The sequence below is a fragment of the Simochromis diagramma genome, unplaced genomic scaffold (genome assembly GCF_900408965.1).
Source record: "Simochromis diagramma unplaced genomic scaffold, fSimDia1.1 OVJJ01000343.1, whole genome shotgun sequence".
NCBI classification, from domain to species: Eukaryota; Metazoa; Chordata; class Actinopteri; order Cichliformes; family Cichlidae; genus Simochromis; species Simochromis diagramma.
Genome location: NW_024386831.1, coordinates 12,613,843 through 12,636,162, shown reverse-complemented (window position 1 = coordinate 12,636,162; position 22,320 = coordinate 12,613,843). Strand labels below are relative to the sequence as shown.

The 22,320-nt window shown below is 39.8% G+C and overlaps 1 protein-coding gene across 18 annotated transcripts; it reads left to right on the top strand.

Moving 5' to 3' along the window:
* Window positions 1-5,882: 5,882 nt before the first annotated feature.
* Window positions 5,883-21,439, top strand: LOC120731114. Of its 18 annotated transcripts, XR_005695278.1 has the most exons (10): window positions 5,883-6,187; window positions 7,921-8,633; window positions 8,998-9,129; window positions 9,335-9,406; window positions 9,773-9,844; window positions 10,215-10,295; window positions 11,456-18,982; window positions 19,091-19,310; window positions 19,425-19,515; window positions 19,770-19,875. XR_005695278.1 is itself a non-coding variant. In XM_040027930.1 (4 exons), exons 1-4 carry the CDS (start codon window positions 8,998-9,000, stop codon window positions 10,323-10,325), a joined length of 387 nt encoding a protein of 128 aa, XP_039883864.1. In that variant the 5' UTR covers window positions 8,694-8,997; the 3' UTR covers window positions 10,326-11,014. The 18 variants fall into 18 exon arrangements, 1 of the variants encoding a protein (XP_039883864.1); XR_005695276.1 differs by lacking the exon at window positions 5,883-6,187 and having other exon boundaries at window positions 7,330-8,633; XR_005695282.1 differs by lacking the exons at window positions 5,883-6,187; window positions 7,921-8,633 and adding exons at window positions 20,362-20,452; window positions 20,828-21,439 and having other exon boundaries at window positions 8,751-9,129; window positions 19,440-20,240.
* The last annotated feature ends 881 nt before the right edge of the window (window positions 21,440-22,320 follow it).

The following is a 22,320-nucleotide window of genomic DNA, read 5'->3' as shown; positions in this document are numbered from 1 at the left end:
CAACAATAACTGCATAAATGTACTTGTCATAAATGCTGTAACCAACATATTCCCCCTCTTCAAAGTTGTTGAGGACATTCATGTCCAAACAATCATGCCATTCTTCTGGAATCTCTGTCCCAGGGGCTGCTGGACTAAAAGAGGAACTTTCAGTTTCAGCACTGTCACGGATCTGATTTTTAGACAAAGTTTTCCGAACATCTTGCAGATCATCACACATGAGGAGTTGTCCCAGCACTGGAAGATGAACCGATGCAATTCTGTTTCCTAAAAGAGCATTAATCTCCTTTGTCAGTGTCATGATGACTTCATTTATCACTTTGAGAGCCATGTCATCATTGTGCTTTAAGTAAAAGGTGCATCCTTGTTGCCCTCGTTCCACAAAAACATCAGTTTCTTCATCAGTTTTGGGAAGTGGCTGTTTATCGAGCCAGAGAGCTGTTTCCAAAGTTTTGCAGCACAAAATTTGTATACTGCCAAAAGTCTTCTCACACATTTTAATGGCATCTTCTTGTGTTATTTCGCCTTGAGAATTCTCTCTAATAAGACAAATGAATCCATATTTAAAGACTCCTGAGGAGAGATGTTTATCAAACCATCCACTAAATTCACAGCCAGTCCCAAGTTCACAAAGCTGCATTTTTGATTCCACAACTCTTTCCTCTGTGAACTCAGACAGCATCTTTGGCTGAAATTTCTGAGGCAGCAGTTGCAACAGCTGATGATGCTTGTATTTGTCGTTGCCCAAATGACATTCACTGAGTTTCTGAAGCAGCAGGAACTTGTTCTCCAGCGCTTCTTCCAACCTTTTGGTCTCAAACACTGTGTCGTTGTAGCAGAGTGTGGATGATGGGTATAATTTACCATCTACTGCAGGAAGATACAGAGTCTCCACATTTTCAAAAAGTGTCTCATTTCTCTGAGCATTGATTAACTTAAACAACTGCTCAACAGCTCGTTTCACAGTTCTCAGCTGGTTCAAATGTAGTTTATGTTTATCACAGGAGTCAGCGTAAACTGCTGCCAAAACATTACAATATTGCTCTGCAGTAGCTTCGTTCTTCACACCAATTTTCCGAAAGAACGGTGCATACATTGCATCTTCTGGAGTAATCTTGTACAGATATGGTCTGAAGTCCAGATCATAGGAGAGAGACAGACACACATCATCAACCGTCACAAGTTTTGTGTCTTTTTCAACCAACACAACAGGAAGACCAGCCAGCTGGTTTCCTTCAAATCTTTTTTCTTGCAGGTAAGCATAGGAACTTCTGAACACTTCAGCTCGTGTTTTGATCAGCTGGTCAGTTTCACATGGTGACTGACAGATGTTTCTTATGTTACTGGCAACACAGTTTGGAGGTGGTTCCTCATGAGCTCCTGCATTTTTCATCATCTGCATAAGTTTCTGTGTTGTATAAACTGGTAGGTCTATAATTGGCATTGAGGACCAAATCAAATCTTGATGCTCAGGATTTTTGTCAGTCAAAGAGCCTCTAATTTTAACAGTAGTTCCTTCAGCAGCAAATGGTTGGTGGTAGTTGGACAGTGCTTTTCGAATCATAACTGGAAAAATGAATTTGATGTTGGTAATCCTCTCCAAAAAATGTTGATCTTTAATTTTGATGTTGCATGCTTTATTTAAGGCTTCACTGAAAAGTAATGATGATTTCAGTTTCATGTCTTTGAGTCTTCTGTTAACTTTTGCTTCTGATTCCAGCTGGTGTGCAAAATGTATTATCTCGTCCGCTGACACAACATGCTTCATTCCAAGTTTTCTGACCAGCTTTTTTGCTTTTTCTGTTGTGTAGTCATCTCCTTCACACAGTTCAGTCCAAAATCTCTCAGGAACAAATTTCTCGTGGGGCAACATCCGTTTGTACAGCTCCACACTCTCATCAAAGTAGTATGATGCAGGCTCCAGTCTACCTTGAGAACTGCGAATCAGTTTCACTGTCTTCAGTGAGGAGATGATAATTTTTCTTTCCTTCAACGAATAATCTAGTGACAGCAACAGTTTGAGGCTGTGAAGAATCTGTGTCTCTGTGAGTTGGTGTACAGCAGGTAGAATGAACTTCATGAAATACTCCAAATCATTCAGGACCTGAATGTTGAGTGTTTGTGACAGCATGTGGTTCTCAGAGTTGTGTTTCAGAAAAATGCTGCTGTTTGTAGGTAGGTTGAACAAATCTGGAAATATGACTGTATATTTGATATTAAGGATGAAAACCTTCTTAGGTCCATCAATCCTCACTCGTTCACCATGTGTTGTTTCAAATATTGGTAAGGATTTGAGTTTCCTCACATACTCTTGGCTGACTTTGGACTTGGATAATCCTGATTGCAGGAACATCTGAAACTCTTTCATATCATCATTTGAAAGCTGGGAAAACTCTGAGCGATTAATGTTGTACACTTGATCCAACACTGAGCTTTCATCATCTACATCAAGAAGTTCATCTTGTAGACATGAATATATCCATCGGTCCATCTCAGAGAAGAAAACATGATCAAACCTCATAAAACCAAGTTTGAAGAGGATGCCTGATATGTCTTTGTGTTTCTGTGAGGCAAACACAACACTTGACATGTGTTTCATTGTTTGCAGGAAGTGCTTGTTGTTCAACCTTGGACACACAACAGGTAAAATGTAGCAGTCACTGAAGAGTTTCCTCACATCACTGAGTGTAAGACTGGACTCGTCATCTCTAGATGTTGGTAGTTTAATTTCACTCATTATGAACTTCCAAAGTAATTTTAGCCACTTCAATATTTTCTCATTGGGGACATGAAGACCACTGTGTGGATCAACGTCACAGTCATAAAGAAGATGCTGAATTAATGTTTTCAGATATTTCTCTGAGCAGGGCAATGTCATATTTCTGACAAGTTTTAATCTTTGAAGAAGCTCAATGTGCCAAATGTTGATCTTATAATTTGAAAATTCATCCTTGTAGTCAAAGAAAAGATTTGCATACCTCGATATCCACTTTGGTGTTTGGGAGCTGAACATTTTCAAAACATTATCTTTCGTGAGAAGAAGTGGAAGGCCTTCGAGCAAACTGGCATTGTCCTGGGTGACCTTTTCTGAGGAGAAATCTTTTAAACAAAAACTCAAGAGCTCTGAACATCTTGTTTCATCTTTGATCAAAGTAGCACTTATGGGTAAAGGCAAATCTTCATCTGTTTGGGTTGGATCATTGAGAGGCTTTGCTCGTAGGAAAGTCTGCACAGTGGAGGGACTGACCTCTTTCACTTCAACCCCAGCAGATCTGAAACTTGTCCAAATCCTCTGCATCTTTGTGGAATAAGGAACCAGCTTCATTCCAAGATCTTCCAAAATGTTATTCAGCTGGAAATTTCCCAAGGTTGTCAAGTAAGGTGCCTCAGTTGAGTCTGTTTCACTGACATTACTCCAGTCAAAAGAGTGCTGTTTAATTTCTCTATATGTAGTTATACGTGTTATGGTCGTCATAACAGGGATTACATCAAGGCCTTTTTCTTTCAATGATCTGTATACTTCATGTATCATTTCATGCCAGTCTGGGTAAACATCTTTGGACACAGTTGGCCAAAAACACAAATATTCTGTATTGAAACATGAGTTAGTATTTTCTATTAAAGTAAGTTTTCTTACTTTCGAGAAAACTTTTTTGACTGCAATGCTGCGCCTGATGTAATGCAGGAGATCTGCATACAGTGGTGCAATGACGTGCTGTTTCAAAGACTCATTCCAGCCTGATTTCTTACTCTTCCCATCTTCTTTCCAAAGACTTCTCCTGGCAGAATCAACCTCAAAGTTTCCATTTACATGTACTGGCAGTCCAGTTTTCCCTGGCAAAGGAAGTGAACAAAAGGCTTCTCCTTTAAAATCCACGACGCTGGATCCCTTTGTGTTCACACGTGCAGCTAATGATGCTTGGGGAAGTTTTTCTGATAGTTTTAATTCGCAGCTGTCTTTGAAAGAGCCAAACTGTTCTGCAACAATCCACTTACTTTGTCTTTTATCTGAGGTGGAAATCGCAGTTTCATAGAAAGTCTTGTGCGGTGATGCTGTTTTGTCTGATTGCAGTGCATTTTGTAGATGTTTTACAAAAGTATCTTTTTCTTCCCGACTTTTCTGTGGCAGATTTTTTTCAACCTCAAAGATGGTTTTAAGTTCTTGTGAATCTTTATTGATTTCATGGACTTTGATTTTGCAGATGTTTTTCAGAAAGAGAATTAGTCCTTCAGGATCTTCAGACAGGGCAGAGCACAGTTCTTTCATGTCACGGTCAGTGACTCCTTGCTGTGATATTTTGGAGGTGTTTGCATTTGTACCCATTCTCAGAGGTAATCTGAACATGGTGCCGTCTTTAAGAGAAAATTTGTCTGGAAGAAATGATTTGTAGACATCTACGTACATTTCTTTGAAAGTGTCAGCTAGTTTATAGCCAATGCCATATCGTGGTTTATTTGAATGATTTTCAATGTATTTTTGATTGGGGTCAGAAATGCAAAGTACTTCGTCTCCTGTAAGGATCGAAGGGCAGTCAGTCAGATGGTAAACAGAGCTGAATCCAACTCCGTACTTCCCTATCTTCCCTGGGGTGTTGTGCTTTCCTCCCTCTCCCAGCTGTTGAATTCCCTTAATGTCAGCATCAGAAAACACTTTGTTGTTGAACACACAAAGTGCTGGACCCTGGAGATTGTTCCATTTCTTCCCAAATGTTTTTACTTTCCCATGTTGTCTTTTGTCCCAGATGAAGTGAATTTCTGTTGCTTCTGCATCATCAGCATTTTGGATGAGCTCTTTAAGGATATCCTTCTTTGATGGATAGGCTGAAATTATGTTTTTAATACGAACAGTGAGTTCTTCCTGCTGTTCAAACTCAAAAGCTAATGGTGACATGTCATCAGCTGTGTGGGTTTCCAGAGTATGATGCCTTGTTGTTTTGATTCCAAGGTGGCGAGCCATAACACGTGGGATATTGTCGTGACACAATGTGACACCTGAAGTGAGTGGCATCCATGGGCTGTCATTGTAAAATAGCTCACTTGCAGGTTGCAAAACTCCACACTCATTGGGTATCAGAAAGTCATCCATGATTTTGACTTTGGCCTCAAAAATCCCTTTATTTAAAATTGTGAGGACAACTGAGATATCACTCTTTGGTAGGGGCTTGTTTCCATGTTGAGCTTTTAATTCATGCAATACAGTTAGGAACTGAATGTTTGTGAAATGTTTTTCAACACCTATACATGTCCAGAGGTTCCTGAAGCTTGTGAAGGCAGCTGGAAGTACGTGGAGATAGGGCTTTGCTTCAAATTGCCCGTTCTCAGCTGCACGATCAACATTCACAAATGTATCGCCAATGAGGATGAATGGAAATGAACTCGCTTGTTGTGAAATGTAAGTGGTATTTCCAGAGTCACAGAGCCACTGATCTAGACACTTATAGCACTCAAATGCTATTTTGTAAAGCATGGATCTGTCAATGGAGTGTGCTTGTTTGCTTCCTTCATGTAGCTGCTGGAGCACCACCTCTGGCTTCGGAGTGCTGTTCACGCCCAAGATCTTTAGGACTGGATCACTGTGGTGTATTTAAGTGTGCCTATGCCAAAAGGCACACTTATTACTATTGCTCGGATTTATTATTCTTATTATTATTAAGTGTGCCTATGCCAAAAGGCACACTTATTACTATTGCTCGGATTTATTATTCTTATTATTATTATTATTATTATTATTTTCCTTTTTCAGCCTGAAATTTTCGCACGTAACTCATCCCACAGTTTTGACACAAGCTTCATATATGTTATATCATTTTGTGCGGCTGGATCAGGAATGGTGTGCTATGACTTTTGGTGTTTATTACTTCTATAGTTTTTTAAATATGAATATTTTAATGCTAGTTTTTTCCCATTGAAATGAATGGGAAGTAAAAATGAAACTTATCCTGTTGAAACTTCATTTGTGGTGTGTTGGCTCACTCTAGTGGTATGTCGGGAGTAGTACGGCCTGTCTACCCTTATTTGGATTAACGCAATGACGACACTATCAACGGCGCGCGTCTCTCCGCCCCTCCTCCGGGTTTGAATTTGACCTTAGAAGTGACTTCCACGCGTCTCTTCGGCTCCGGTTTGAAATTGATCTTTGAACGTGATTTTCTGAAGTGTTCGGTAAGACAGCGTAAGCTTTGACAAGGTAAGTCCATATCTCTCCCTCTGTTTGAAATTTAGCTTTGAAAGTGATTTTTTTATGCCTGTCTGGGCGATTTCTTTGTCTGTCGTGGTCATGTTCGGCACGCTGCTAAAGCTAGCTAGCGGATATTGAGCATAGGTAAGCCTCTCCGGCTTGAAAATGACTTTGAAAGTGATTTTCTGTGTCTGGACGCTGATATCTACAAAATGATGGTGTGGTTAGCACTTGGATGTCACTTTATTCCAGAGGTATCGTTTGTAATTAAAACTTTTAAGAAGCGAAGTGATTTTTTTTTGTATGTGTATCTTGGCGATCGCATTTCACGCCCTTTGTCTCGGTGGTGGCTAGCTAGCGGATATTGAGCATAGGTAAGCCTCTCCGGCTTGAAAATGACTTTGAAAGTGATTTTCTGTGTCTGGACGCTGATATCTACAAAATGATGGTGTGGTTAGCACTTGGATGTCACTTTATTCCAGAGGTATCGTTTGTAATTAAAACTTTTAAGAAGCGAAGTGATTTTTTTTTGTATGTGTATCTTGGCGATCGCATTTCACGCCCTTTGTCTCGGTGGTGGCTAGCTAGCGGATATTGAGCATAGGTAAGCCTCTCCGGCTTGAAAATGACTTTGAAAGTGATTTTCTGTGTCTGGACGCTGATATCTACAAAATGATGGTGTGGTTAGCACTTGGATGTCACTTTATTCCAGAGGTATCGTTTGTAATTAAAACTTTTAAGAAGCGAAGTGATTTTTTTTTTTTGTATGTGTATCTTGGCGATCGCATTTCACGCCCTTTGTCTCGGTGGTGGCTAGCTAGCGGATATTGAGCATAGGTAAGCCTCTCCGGCTTGAAAATGACTTTGAAAGTGATTTTCTGTGTCTGGACGCTGATATCTACAAAATGATGGTGTGGTTAGCACTTGGATGTCACTTTATTCCAGAGGTATCGTTTGTAATTAAAACTTTTAAGAAGCGAAGTGATTTTTTTTTGTATGTGTATCTTGGCGATCGCATTTCACGCCCTTTGTCTCGGTGGTGGCTAGCTAGCGGATATTGAGCATAGGTAAGCCTCTCCGGCTTGAAAATGACTTTGAAAGTGATTTTCTGTGTCTGGACGCTGATATCTATAAAATGATGGTGTGGTTAGCACTTGGATGTCACTTTATTCCAGAGGTATCGTTTGTAATTAAAACTTTTAAGAAGCGAAGTGATTTTTTTTTTTTGTATGTGTATCTTGGCGATCGCATTTCACGCCCTTTGTCTCGGTGGTGGCTAGCTAGCGGATATTGAGCATAGGTAAGCCTCTCCGGCTTGAAAATGACTTTGAAAGTGATTTTCTGTGTCTGGACGCTGATATCTACAAAATGATGGTGTGGTTAGCACTTGGATGTCACTTTATTCCAGAGGTATCGTTTGTAATTAAAACTTTTAAGAAGCGAAGTGATTTTTTTTTGTATGTGTATCTTGGCGATCGCATTTCACGCCCTTTGTCTCGGTGGTGGCTAGCTAGCGGATATTGAGCATAGGTAAGCCTCTCCGGCTTGAAAATGACTTTGAAAGTGATTTTCTGTGTCTGGACGCTGATATCTACAAAATGATGGTGTGGTTAGCACTTGGATGTCACTTTATTCCAGAGGTATCGTTTGTAATTAAAACTTTTAAGTGGCGACTGTCGCCGCGTCCAAAACAATAGCTTCGTTGTAGCCGCGTTTCACACCTCTTTTTCTGTTTTTATAAGGCGTTAACTACAGCAGCCTTTAACACCTCAACTCTTGCTTCAGCCAAGGTAAGTGCCCCCCTTATATTTTCTATGTGTGTGTTCAGCTGATATCTAGAAAATTGGTGTGTTTAGCGCTGGATGCCATTTTATTCCAGAGCCGTTGTTTGTAATTAAAACAAAGAGACAAAGAGGAACTTTACTGTTTGGAAGGGAGTAAAGTTCCTCTTTGTCTCTCAGTGGGACATTTCAACCATACAGTACAAGGCTACATTTCAGCTTTACAAGCCAATCAGTTTGCTAATTGTTCTTGTGAGATTTGTTTGCAAAGTTTAAGGTGTTAAATAGGAGCTGTGACCATCTGGGTCTGCTTGCTGCTGGCATTTTGCCAGAGCCCCAGCAACAAGACCGCCTCCCAGCAACGAGACTGCCTGTCAGCCTTGCAAGGTACCCAATATTCCAATTACTCTATAACAAAACTGTTGTGGGCAACAAGACTGTCTCCTAGGTTTGCAAGCCAATCACTTTGCCAAATGTTCTTGTAAGATTTGTTTGGAAAGTTTAAGGTGTTAAGTAGGAGCTGTGAACATCTGGGTTTGCTTGCTGCTGGCATTCTACCAGCGCCCCAGCAACAACACTGCCTCCCAGCTTTGCAAGGTAATTACTTTCCCAATTGCTGTACACCAAAACGGAGTAATTGTCGTGGTCAACAAATCTGCCTCCCAACTTTCAAGGTAATCACTTTCCCAATTACAATATACAAACTGTTATGGACCTTTACTTAACAAAGCCTTAAGACCGGGTAGTGACACTATCAATATGTCTATTTAAAGAAAAGAGAGATTTTTTTTTTTTATTTATTTTTTTTTTGGTTCTTGTAGTCATCTTGTGTATCAGAGGGTTAAAATAAAAAAATTGCTGGTATACATCAGAATTTTTGATTCATTTACTGTTTGTCGATTTACTGCATTGTAAAGTCTTTTGGCTACCGATGCAGCTACCTGGTTATTATGCTTGACTTAAAATGAAAGCTGGGTCTGATCACATGCTTGAAATGCCAACAATTAATATTCTGTTTTTCTGCTGACATTCTACCAGATGCCGAGAAAAAATAAAAGATCCCAGGCACAAAAGAAGCGCTGGAAACCACTTGACCTGGTCGATCCTGCTGTCCCAATGCTCACTGGCCACAACCAAGATGAGGCAGTCAGTAGTTTTCCATCTGACCAGGTAATGAAGATATGGTAGTGATCACAGACAGTTGAACAGTTTTCGAAACACGTTTGAGACAGTTAAGAACACCTACCCATACAGTTTAGGATTGTTTGTTATAATGTCACACAACTGGCATAACAGTGCATGGTATGCAGAGCATTTAAATGAAATGAATGTGTCAGGTCACTTAATGTCTTCTATACCCTTTTTCCCGGGTTAGCAGATAGCACCAGCAAGGTTATCCTTGGAAACACAGGATAGACCCACCTCCTTATGTTCCCCAGGTATCAAGGTAAATATCAAAAAATATTCCTCTATTAAGAATTTACAACAGACAATTACATGTTATAGACATATTCATGGTTACATCTCAGCATTATGCAAACAGCAGGGATTTTTTTTTTTATTGCTTTGTAAGTTTAGTAACCACTACTGTTCAGTATCAAATATTCCATTCTGTTTCAAATCTGTTAGTAGGTTTTATAATTTTGACTAACTGTACATAACCTCTCATCAGATTTCAGATACACGTCCACTAGAAAAACGATCTGTTACCCAACTGGCATACCAGTTCATGCCATGCATTGCATTTTAGAGTGGAATTAATGTGTCAGGTCACTTAATGTCTTAACATTATATACTGTTTTTCCTGGGTTAGCAGACAGCACCAGCCAGGTTGTCCTTGGTAACGGAGAATAGACCCACCTCCTTATGTCCTCCAGGCAGCAAGGTAAATTTAAAAAAACGTCTTCCCCCATTAAGGATTTATAGTGGACAGTTACATTACCATTAAATGTTAAAGACATATGGTTACATGTTAGCATTATGCAAGCAAGAATTTTGTTGTATCCCCTTTGTTAGTTACGTAACCACTACTGTTCCATATTTTCGTTAAAGTTTCTAAAGTTACACTCACTTTCAAATCTCTTAGTAGTTATGCAAACAGCTGGGATTTTTTTTATTGCTTTTTTATTTTTTATTGTAAGTTTAGTAATCACTACTGTTTCATGTTTTCTTTAAAGTATCCAGTGTTACACTCCGTTTCAACTCTGTTAGTAGGTTTTTATAATTTTGATTAACTGTATGTAACCCATTATCAGATTTCAGACACTCGTCCACCAGCAAAACGAGTCTGGGCAACTGATGATTTCCACACGGCATCAAATTCTCCACTTACAAAGGTATGTCCACAAATGTCTATAACAAATTAGTATACATGTGATCTTTGCTGTATAATCACCGGGGTTGATATTTAGTCTTTCACCTTAAGTATGCTTGCTAACTCGTACTAAATATATTAAAATGTTAGACTAAACATGTACATTTGTAAATTTCTTTCTTCAGATTCCTAAAATGCAGACATCTCAACAACTATTTCTGTCTATTTAGCTATTTCTATATATGTATATATTGTTCAGAAAAAAACGTTTATACCATTTAATACTTTAAGCTTCACATAAATTGACATCCACAGTGAAAAGCAGTGCAAATAAATACAAACATGGCTTTGTGACACTCATCTTTTATCAAGATGGATGTCAGTGTATTCTGTTTCAATCACATTTAACCTGTAACTGAATTTTGTGTAATTTCTTTACAAAATGTAACACAACTATGAAACGTGTTTTTATGGCACATGTACAGAACCATCTGGTTTAATCTGAAATTAGTGAACGAATTACATCTAATTTAAGAGCATCTGAGATCCTCTTACGAATAATACATAAACAGGATTTCCTTTCATATATTTGTATTTAGGCTGCAATTTAGTTGATGTTTGAAGGCCCGCAGCAACCTAAAATAATGTGTTATACTGAAAGAAATTAACTGCTTTGAAAATATGAGGAGCAGAAGGTACAGATATGACCTTTGTTAAAGGTCATTAAAAAAAAAAACAGCACTCAAGCAAATTACAGATATCTAAAATATTTGTCATTTTTACTTCCCACCTCTGCTCTCTCTCACTCACTCTCACTGTTCCTGTCACTGTCTTTCTGCCTTTCTCTTTCTGGCATATCTGATGCTGTTTATCTTCAGATTATGCTATACTATGATTGATGAGTGATATAATTTGGATTAATTTGCCTGAACATTGCTTAATTATTTTAACATAATTAAAAATGGTAAATGGCCTGTATTTGTATAGCACTTTACTTAGTCTCCAAGGCTCCCAAAGCGCTTTACACTACGTTCAGTCGTTGACACTTAAAAAAATAAAAACACAACATTTTTCTACATTATTGCAGCAACACTTAAATGTATTTTATTGTTGCTCAACCTTGAAACACATATCATAAAATGTTTAACAATAATATGTGTCACCTTTGCATTTCTTGATCAGCCTTTCCATGACACAAATGAAGACCTACTGACGGAGGAGCTACAGAGCAACACAGTTCGGCCCTTTTGGAGTGTCAGTGCAACTCATTGTCAGAGTGATGAAAGGTACCCAGAATTCTCTCAAAATCATCAGTGCACATGTAATGCCCTCACATTCCTGGCCTACCTTAATGAGGAATACCAGTTCAACACAGCCATACTTGATAAGGTCCTTGAACAGGGAGATGCACTCTACTGTTGGATTAAAACAAATCTTCTGCAGGAGAAGCGTTATACACACGATCATCTGACCATGGAGGACCTGCCCAAAGAACTTCATACTGACATAAATGTCTACAGTGTGAAAATGGATGACGTAAGTTATGGATATGTGGCAGCAGCAGAGAACAGTCCTCAAAGAACAGAGTGGTGGTTGCCTCTTGCTAGTCGCCTTGTATGTCTGTCAACAGATGTGAACTTTGCTTTGCTCATGGTCTCACCTGAGTGCATTGCGGTTTTCCGTGACAAATCTGGGAGGTATGGATTATTTGATTCACATTCAAGAAGTGCAGCGGGTTTACGTCAGCCAAATGGAACAGCAGTCATGCTCACTTTCACTCATGTGAATGACCTGATCACCCACGTGCATAACCTTTTTCAAAATCAAGGCAAGCATGCACGATATGAGTTTGTGCCTGTTTCTTTCAAAACAGTCAGCACTCACACGGAACCCCCTGGACAGTCAACTCAGGCAACACCAGGAGCTACAGCTACATCATCAACACAAAATGATGAACCACAAATCACGAATCCCACTGCGCAAATGCCTGAACCAGAATCAGCCAAAACCCACATGACGATGTTAGACAATACTTTAAACTCACCAGATGACAAAATGGCTAAAACCCCCCGAACAGCAAGAAATGTGAGCAAATTAAATAAACGACGACGTCGGAAAGCTATTCATCAAGCTCAAACAAGTCAGAGGGAGTATGTAAAAGCTAAAGACAAATCTTCAACTGAAGAAGTGGCAAAGAAGACAAACAAAAAAAGACACAACAGAGAACGATATGCCTCCTGTCGTGAATTTCGAATGAAAAGATTACAGGCTATGAAAACTCAATATGCTGAAAACTGTCATTACCGTAAACAAAGACTGTTATCAGCCAAAAAATATTACGCAAATCCTCATATTCAAGAAAAAGTAAAAGCCTGCAAGGTGAAGAGATACCAAAGTGATCGTCATTTTCAACAAAAAATGAGAGACTACATTATCAGAAGATATACTGCGGATCCCGACTTTCAAATCAGACAGAAAAAATATGTGGTTCACAAGTACAACACGGATACCAGCTTTAAAACCAGACAGAAGCAATATCTGGTCCAAAGGTACAACACGGATACTGACTTTCAAACCAGACAGAAGCAATATCTGGTCCAAAGGTACAACACGGATACTGACTTTCAAACCAGACAGAAGCAATATCTGGTCCAAAGGTACAACACGGATACTGACTTTCAAACCAGACAGAAGCAATATCTGGTCCAAAGGTACAACACGGATACTGACTTTCGAACCAGACAGAAGCAATATCTGGTCCAAAGGTACAACACGGATACTGACTTTCGAACCAGACAGAAGCAATATCTGGTCCAAAGGTACAACACGGATACTGACTTTCGAAGCAGAATGAAAAAATACATGGGCCAGAAATACAGAGAGGATCATGTCAGAGAAAGGAAGAGTGCATACATAAGAACAAAATATGCATCTGATCCAAACTACAGGCACAAACAGAAAAAATCACTTTATGCCAGGTATCACAATGACTCACAATTCAGACTGCACCATATACAGCGCTGTGCCCAGTACCAGAGACACAAAATGGCTACCACTGCATCTTTTGCCATTTATAAAAAGTTGTGTGCACAGAGAATAAAGAAGAAATACAGACGACTAGTAACACAGTTCCAGCAGGGTCCACAGTCTGAAGCACAGCCCCAGCTTGTAGTGAACAGTGTGATGCAAGCAGCCACATTAGCTTTCCGTGAAGCCATTCAGTTAGGACCCACCCATGTCTGTACAGTGTGCCACAGAACTCTGTTTCCTAATCAAGTTAAACACTGCAAAAGATCAAAGTATGTTACTAATAGTAACATTGTTGCCACTTGCTTGACAGGAAAATTTGTCCATGTTTGTGACAGGGAATGCTCAGCTAATTGTACTTTCCCAAAACAAAGAATGGAAGAGTGGATTTGCTACAACTGTGACAACCACCTACAAAGAGGCAAGATGCCATCTGTCGCAGTAGCAAACAATTTAGCACTAGCAACCATTCCAATTGAACTGAGTCGATTAAATGTACTAGAACGACAACTGACTGCTAAAATTCTCCCGTTTGCAAAAATAATTGCATTACCAAAAGGACAGCAAAGAGCCGTACATGGGGCTGTTGTTTGTGTACCATCGGATGTGGAAACCACAGTAAACTGTCTTCCCAGACCTAACAGTGAAGCCCAGCTCCTGCAGGTACAACTGAAGAGACACATTAGATTCAAAGGTTACCAACACTTCTACACTGTAAACATGAAGAACGTGTTAGCGGGATTATCAAAGCTAAAAGAGATGCATTCAGAATACAAAGATGTATCTATTGATGATGAAGCTACTTTTGCTGATCCCACAAGTAATCAGATAATCGAGACGGAACATGACACTGCTGATGCAGATATTCAAGATGCACTGCCTAGAAACTTCGACCAGCAAATTGTACCAGAAAGAAGAACCACTGAGGATACAACAGCTGGACTGCTTGAGCCATGTCATGATGTAAACCAACTAATGGAGCCTGAACAGTCAAATGAAGACCCCTTACAAGATATGGAGAAAGAAAAGGAAGAACTTCGACCTGGTCTTGTTCTAGACACCTGTATGCAACCACCAGATATAGCACAGGACATTTTATCATATGGTGAAGGAATATTTAGCATTGCACCCGCGCAAGGAAATAGACCTGTTGGCTTCTTCTCTGTTCCTAAACTTGAAGCCATGGCCTTTCCTGTGCAGTTCCCAACTGGACAGAACACATTAGATGAAGCCAGACAAGTTAAACTTTCCCCAAGCATGTATTTTAATACACGGCTGTTCTCTGCAGACACACGGTTTGCAACTGACCAAAGCTACCTATTCTTTGCACAGTTTGTAACAGAAACACACATGGCTACAAACAGCATGTCCATCCAATTGCGCAAAGGAAAGGCAATCACCAAGGATGGGCGTAAAATTTCTAACAGAATGCTTCAAAATAAAGACGAAGTGGAGAAACTGATAAATAACAAAGACGCAACACGCTTCATGAAACCTCTGAGAGGTACTCCAGCCTATTGGGAGAAGGCACTGAAAGACCTACATGCTATGGTCAGACAGTTAGGAAAGCCAACTTTTTTCCTGACATTTTCAGCTGCTGAAATGAGATGGCCTGAGGTTGTTGAGGTCATAAAAACTCAACAAGGTGAACAGGTGGATTTTTCACAACTTGACTGGAACACAAAGTGTGAAATTCTCCGAAGCAACCCTGTCACTGTGATGCGATTGTTTGAAAAAAGAGTTGATGCACTAATGACAACACTGATCCTGTCCCCAGCACAGCCCATCGGTGAAGTAGAAGATTACTTTTATCGAGTGGAGTTTCAGGCCAGAGGTAGCCCTCATATCCATTTACTGGTTTGGGTCAAAGATGCACCTGAATTTGGAAGCGACCTTGAAGACCACGTGTACAAATTTATTGACAAGTACATAACATGTAAGATGCCTGACCAAAACGCCGATCCTGAACTTCACAAAATTGTGTCTGAGGTTCAAGTCCACAGCAGAAATCACTCCAGATCCTGTAAAAAAGGTAATGTGTCATGTAGGTTTGGATTCCCCAAACTACCCGTAGACCAAACAATGATTACTTTCCCAAGCCCAGATGATGATGATGATGATCACAATGATAAGCAGCATAGCACAAGTAAGGAGAAAGGCACAAATGAAAAGCAAAAGAACAGACGAATGGCTCTCGCAAAAAAAATGAAAGAGGCCAAAGAAAAACTCCAGCCATTGAGAGATTTGCTCTGCGACCCAAATTCCTCGTTTGAAGACTTGTCTGAGCTGCTTCACAAATGCAAATTAACTTATGAACAATACTTGGATTGTGTCTTCAATTTAAGCAATGGTCATGTCATCCTCTTACAACGTGAACCTAATGACTGCTGGGTGAATGCATACAATGCAGATCTGCTGAGGGCCTGGAATGCCAACATGGACATCCAATATGTCATTGATGACTACAGCTGCCTGATGTACATGATGTCTTATGTCTCTAAACCTGAATTTGAGATGACACAATTTCTTAATGGCGTCATCCAGGAAGTAAAAAAGTCCAATGTCAATGAAAGAGATGAAATGAAACAGATAATGCAGGCATATGCTAAACACAGAGAAGTCAGTGCCCAAGAATCCGTGGCAAGGACATGCAGCCTGCCACTAAAAAAGTGTTCACGCAGTGTGGTCTTCATACAGACTGATGATGATGCCCTGAAAATGAGTCTCCCGATGAGCAGGTTGCAGAGCATGGCACCAGATGATGAAAATGTGTGGATGTCCGGATTGCCAGAAAAATATGCAAACAGACCCAGAACACCTGACTTTGAAAGAATGTGTTTGGGTGAATTTGCTTCAGAGTACAGGATTCTCTACGGCCGTCAAACAGAGTCCAAAAATGCCATCCCTCTTTTGAATAACATGGGTTATATTCAAAAAAGAACAAGAGGGAAACCTGCAATAATCAGATATCCTCGGTTCTCAGAAAAGAAACAACCAGAAAAGTTTTATAGCAGACTACTAAAACTTTATTATCCACATCGATCAAATGATGACCTTAAAAACACAGAATACCCCACATCCGAGCAGTTCTACAAAAGTGGACGAAAACATGGTTTTGCAGTACGGCCAATTGTTACCTTTAACAAAAAGCGTTATGAAGGCCATGGCAAAACAATGGAAAGGGCACTGGAACAGATTGAACAACAAGGCCCACTTATCAATGCATGGAACACCTTTGCACCTGAGGTTGAAGTAGATCGTTTAGAGTGTGTGGCCCAACGACAATCCAGACATGACACTGACGAAAATGAAATGGACATTGTTCCTGACTACCAAGTCAGTGGTAGCAGCAGTGGAACCATGCCAGCAATCATAGCACCAAAGCTGAGCCCAGACTTTGTCAGAAAAATGTACCAAAGTCTGAATGAAACCCAAGCATCCATATTCTACGCAGTGCGTGAGTGGTGTTTCAAACTTGTGTGGGGTCACTGTCCTGAGCAGTTCTTTTATTTTGTCTCTGGAGGAGCTGGCTGTGGAAAATCACATGTTATCAAGTGCATATATGAGGAGGCAACAAAGATTTTGCACCAACTCCCCAGATTCCGAGACCAAGCAGACATGTCCTACCCTGCAGTACTGCTGACTGCATTTACTGGCACTGCAGCTTTTAACATATCTGGGAAAACACTGCACTCTCTGCTAAAGCTGCCAAGATCTTTAAAACCGCCTTATCAGGGACTGGGGAATGCACTGGATGAAGTGAGAGCTTCACTTTCAAATGCAGAGATTCTGATCATTGATGAGATATCTATGGTTTCTAAAGACCTTTTTGCCTACATCCACTGGAGACTTCAGCAGATCAAAGGAAACAAGAAACCTTTTGGTGGGATGTCTATCCTTGCAGTAGGAGACTTTTACCAGCTGCCACCCCTTGGAAAAGCCAAACCACTCTGTGTGTACGAGGACAATGTCCTTGATCTCTGGAAAGACTATTTCCACATGGTCAACCTGACAGAAATCATGCGACAGAAAGATGATCATTCTTTTGCTGAAGTTCTGAACAGGATAAGAGTGAAGCAAAAAACAGATTCTCTTGAAGCCGATGACAAAGCCTTGCTCACACAGGCTATCCATGACATAAAAGACTGTCCATCTAATGTATTACACATTTATGCTACAAACAAAGAGGTCGACAAACACAATTCAGCAACTGTAACTGCTCTTCATTCTGATATCATAAATATTCAGGCAGAAGACTACAGAAAAGACCCACGAACGGGTGAGATGGTCCTCCTGGCAGAAATGATGAAAGGCAACAAAGGAGATTTACCTGATAACATACAAGCTGCACCTGGAGTGCGTGTTATGATTATCAGAAATTTGGATGTTGAAGATGGGCTTGTTAATGGGACATTTGGAACAATCACGAACATTGTGACAGCCACACAGGATGGACCAAAAACTGTGAATCTCATTGGACTCACGCTGGACAATGAAAATTCTGGGCAAAAATTTCGCAGAAAAATACAAGGATCCTCAGACAATCTTGTGTATATTGAGAAATGTGAAGAATGCACAAGTAAAAAAGGAGTGGTTCGCAGGCAATTTCCAATGAAGTTGGCCTTTGCATGTACAGCTCACAAAGTACAAGGCATGACAATGGAATCAGCAGTAGTATGCTTGAAGCGTGTTTTTGAACCTGGAATGGCCTATGTTGCACTCAGCCGCACAACCTCACTTAAAGGACTGTACATCACAGACTTTGATGAAAAGAAAATCTATGCTGATCCTGCCATCACAGATGCACTCAAAAATATGAGACATGCATCATTTGAGAATGCAAGACCACTGTTGCAATTCTTAAAATCAGTAGATCCCACAGTCCCCACGTTGACAATTATCCATCATAATGCACAAGGTCTCCCAACTCACATGGAGGACATGAGATGCCACCATGAACTCAGCCTTGCTGATGTTTTATGTATAACAGAAACACACTTGTCTGGATCATCGGTTTCTCCCCGCTTCCAGCTGGAACAATACAACATGGCCACACGCAACAGACACGTCTCTTACACAAATCATACAGACATGGCAAAGGTAAATGGCGGTGGAGTTGCAATTTACTACAACACAATTCTTACAGCAGAGTCCCGAAAATACCTGCAAAATGTGACTGACCTTGAATTTGTTGTTGTCAAGGTTGAATCGCCAGTTACAGCTTTGATAGCAACTGTATACAGGCCACCAAATTACAGCCATGTGAGGTTTTTACCACAAATGCAATGTCTTTTGGACTCGTTGGAAATGATGAATCACCAACCAATTATTGTTTGTGGAGACTTCAATGAGGACCTTATGAGCAGAGGAAAAAAACCCATCCAAGAACTGTTGCAGTCAAGAGGATATGCACAACTGATTACTGCTGCAACTACCGAAAAACACACATTGATTGATCACATTTACATATCACAGCCATACGCCTGCCTCCAATCAGGTGTTCTGAATACATATCACAGTTATCATAACCCCATTTATTGTGTTATTCACTAACACAAAATGACTGCAAGGGTATGAGGGATATGGACTTGCCAAGTGTCACTCCCTATTGGCCTACTCTCGGCTAGAAGTCATACAGATGGACCTAAATATGGATATCAGCATCTACAACAAGAAGTACAGGTGAGTCCTCTTGTAACATTCTTTAATGTACTTCTACTTTATTAATTCCTATACACTCTGAACCGAATTTGTTGAAAAATAAAGTCAATCATGTTCTCTTATACGCAGACACAACAGAACACCAGCCTCTACGTGGTGCGAAGCCTACTGCAACCAAAACGTGATCTTCATGTCTTTGCGACTGAGCACGCTCTACCAGCAACACTGACAGCTCACCAGTGGGAGCTCATAGATAAGACTGCTGATGTGCTGTCATCCATTGAAGAGCTGACCAGAAACGTGAACAGAAAAACTGCAACTGCACCTGATGGGATCCCTGCCATAACAGGTAATTGTATTTTTGTTTCTTTCTTTAAATTGTAACATTTGATATTGATAGTGTTTGAAACAAACTATAATCTCATCCATTCATTAAGTCATCCATTCATTCATAACTCCTCAGATGTGTTCTGTCCAGTGAAGGCAGTGGAGAAGCCCTACACTGATGTTGAAACTGTGCCACTCTTCTAGAAACCAGCTACAAGGATGGGCAGGTATAGTGAAATTAAAATGCACCTTTTGTTCAACAGGTTTACATACAGTCAATTGATCAAAAGACACCAGTATTAAGCCAATTTGTTTTTTTACTTTTTAATTTAGTTTTGGGTAATTTAGTTCTAAAGTTACATTTGTTTTTGCAATTATTTATTAGAACTTCATGACTTGCCAGTTCGCTAACTGAAGACCTGCACTTTGTGATGTCTCGTTTTATTGTTTTAAATTGTGTTTTGCTTTTATCTGTTTCTAGCTGTTTTCGCAAAGTCAGCCAACCTCTTGCTTCCAAATGACCCTTATCCAGAAGTATCCGTGAGTGCCTCATCAGCAGAAACTAAAGTGGAGACCTACCTCTCAGAAAAACGCACACATAAGAAAAGCGACCCACTTCAGTACTGGAAAGAACATCCTAATCTGTCTCCCTCTATGGCTGCTGTTGCGATCCCAGTGTGCCCCCTGTAGCTCTGTGGACAGTTTTTGATTTGATTACATCTCACCCCAACCGGTCGCGGCAGATGGCTGCACCTCCCTGAGCCTGGTTCTGCCGGAAATTTCTTCCTGTCAAAAGGGAGTTTTTCTGAGCACACTCTACCAGCAACACTGACAGCTCACCAGTGGGAGCTCATAGATAAGACTGCTGATGTGCTGTCATCCATTGAAGAGCTGACCAGAAACGTGAACAGAAAGACTGCAACTGCACCTGATGGGATCCCTGCCATAACAGGTCATTTGTATTTTTTTTTTTGTTTCTTTCTTTATATTGTAACATTTGATATTGATAGTGTTTAAAACAAACTATAATCTCATCCATTCATTAAGTCATCCATTCATTCATAACTCCTCAGATGTGTTCTGTCCAGTGAAGGCAGTGGAGAAGCCCTACACTGATGTTGAAACTGTGCCACTCTTCTAGAAACCAGCTACAAGGATGGGCAGGTATAGTGAAATTAAAATGCATCTTTTGTTCAACAGGTTTATATACAGTCAAGTGATCAAAAGACACCAGTATTAAACCCATTTAAGCCAACTATACGCTTTGATTGGAACTATATACAGGCCACCAAATTACAGCCACATGTGGTTTTACCTCACATGGCAACTTACTTAATCAAAAGACACCAGTATTAAACAAATTTCTCCTTTTTACTTCCTTTTTAATTTAGTTTTGGGTTATTTAGTTCTAAAGTTACATTTGTTTTTGCAATTATTTATTAGAACATCATGACCTGCCAGTTCGCTAACTGAAGACCTGCGCTTTGTGATGTCTCTTGTTTTGTTTTAAATTGTGTTTTGCTTTTATCTGTTTTCTAGCTGTTTTTGCAAAGTCAGCCAACCTCTTGCTTCCAAATGACCCTTATCCAGAAGTATCCGTGAATGCCTCATGAGAAGAAACTAAAGTGGAGACCTACCTCTCAGAGAAAAACGCACACATAAGAAAAGCGACCCACTTCAGTACTGGAAAGAACATCCTAATCTGTCTCCCTCTATGGCTGCTGTTGCGATCCCAGTGTGCCCCCTGTAGCTCTGTGGACAGTTTTTGATTTGTTTACATCTCACCCCAACCGGTCGCGGCAGATGGCTGCCCCTCCCTGAGCCTGGTTCTGCCGGAGGTTTCTTCCTGTCAAAAGGGAGTTTTTCCTTCCCACTGTCGCCAAAGTGCTTGCTCATAGGGGGTCATATGATTGTTGGGTTTATCTATATACATTAATGCTTGTATGCTTTTCATTTATACTTTTGCCTTACTCTTTGGTTCATAATATAAAGTTACTTGAATGGTTTCCTTTTTCCTTTTTATATTGCTTTGCTGTTTACCACAATCTAAATATCATGTTTAAATGGAATACATTATTGTAAATGGTATTTGTACAAAATATAGTTTGAATAAGATAAGATACCTTTATTAGTCCCACAAGGGGAAATTTCATAATTTGCATAATTTTCCCTTTTCACATTAAAATACCTTTGAAATACAAATTGAATACCACTTAATGGACTTTTTTTTTCTACTAAGAAAACTTACTTTGGTTTACAATCTGTTAAACTGTTCACTTTAAACGACTCAAAACTGTAAAATCTAAATTGTAACTTCTCTTGAACACCTCAGACTTAAACATAATTTCTTTTATATCTATTAACTTCTTTTGTAATGGTGTAACTGGAGCATCTTTCTCTCATCTCTTTATGCTGCACTGCATATAGCAGAGATCACAATACAGCTTACTTTTCTTTAACTTGAAAATCAGCTGTATTCAATTTCCCTCCCTCTTGTGGTATAAATAGCAAACTATGCTCATGTTGCATATTGCTCCCCCTAGTATTATAAATGGCAACCTGCACTAATTGCACGACATTAAAGGCAAACTACACTCATTGGCAGTAGCATAGGCACACTTAAAATTTCTTCTGGAATTTTCGGTTTCTAGTTAAGTGTGCCTATGCCAAAAGGCACACTTATTACTATTGCTCGGATTTATTATTCTTATTATTATTATTATTATTATTTTCCTTTTTCAGCCTGAAATTTTCGCGCGTAACTCATCCCACAGTTTTGACACAAGCTTCATATATGTTATATCATTTTGTGCGGCTGGATCAGGAATGGTGTGCTATGACTTTTGGTGTTTATTACTTCTATAGTTTTTTAAATATGAATATTTTAATGCAAGTTTTTGCCCATTGGAATGAATGGGAGTTGAAAATGAAACTTAAGGGAAACTTGATTTGTGGTGTGCTGGCTCACTCTAGTGGTATGTCGGGAGTATTTGGATTACCGTAATGACGACAATATCAACGGCGCGCACAGC

What these genes read in the sequence shown, in the direction of transcription:
- LOC120731114 (XM_040027930.1), top strand. Translation starts at nt 8,998, where the DNA reads ATGCCGAGAAAAAATAAAAGATCCCAGGCACAAAAGAAGCGCTGGAAA. An exon ending in GTAGTTTTCCATCTGACCAG is followed by an intron (nt 9,130 to 9,334) that starts GTAATGAAGATA and finishes TTCCCGGGTTAG; the next exon opens with CAGATAGCACCAGCAAGGTT. An exon ending in TATGTCCTCCAGGCAGCAAG is followed by an intron (nt 9,845 to 10,214) that starts GTAAATTTAAAA and finishes ACCCATTATCAG; the next exon opens with ATTTCAGACACTCGTCCACC.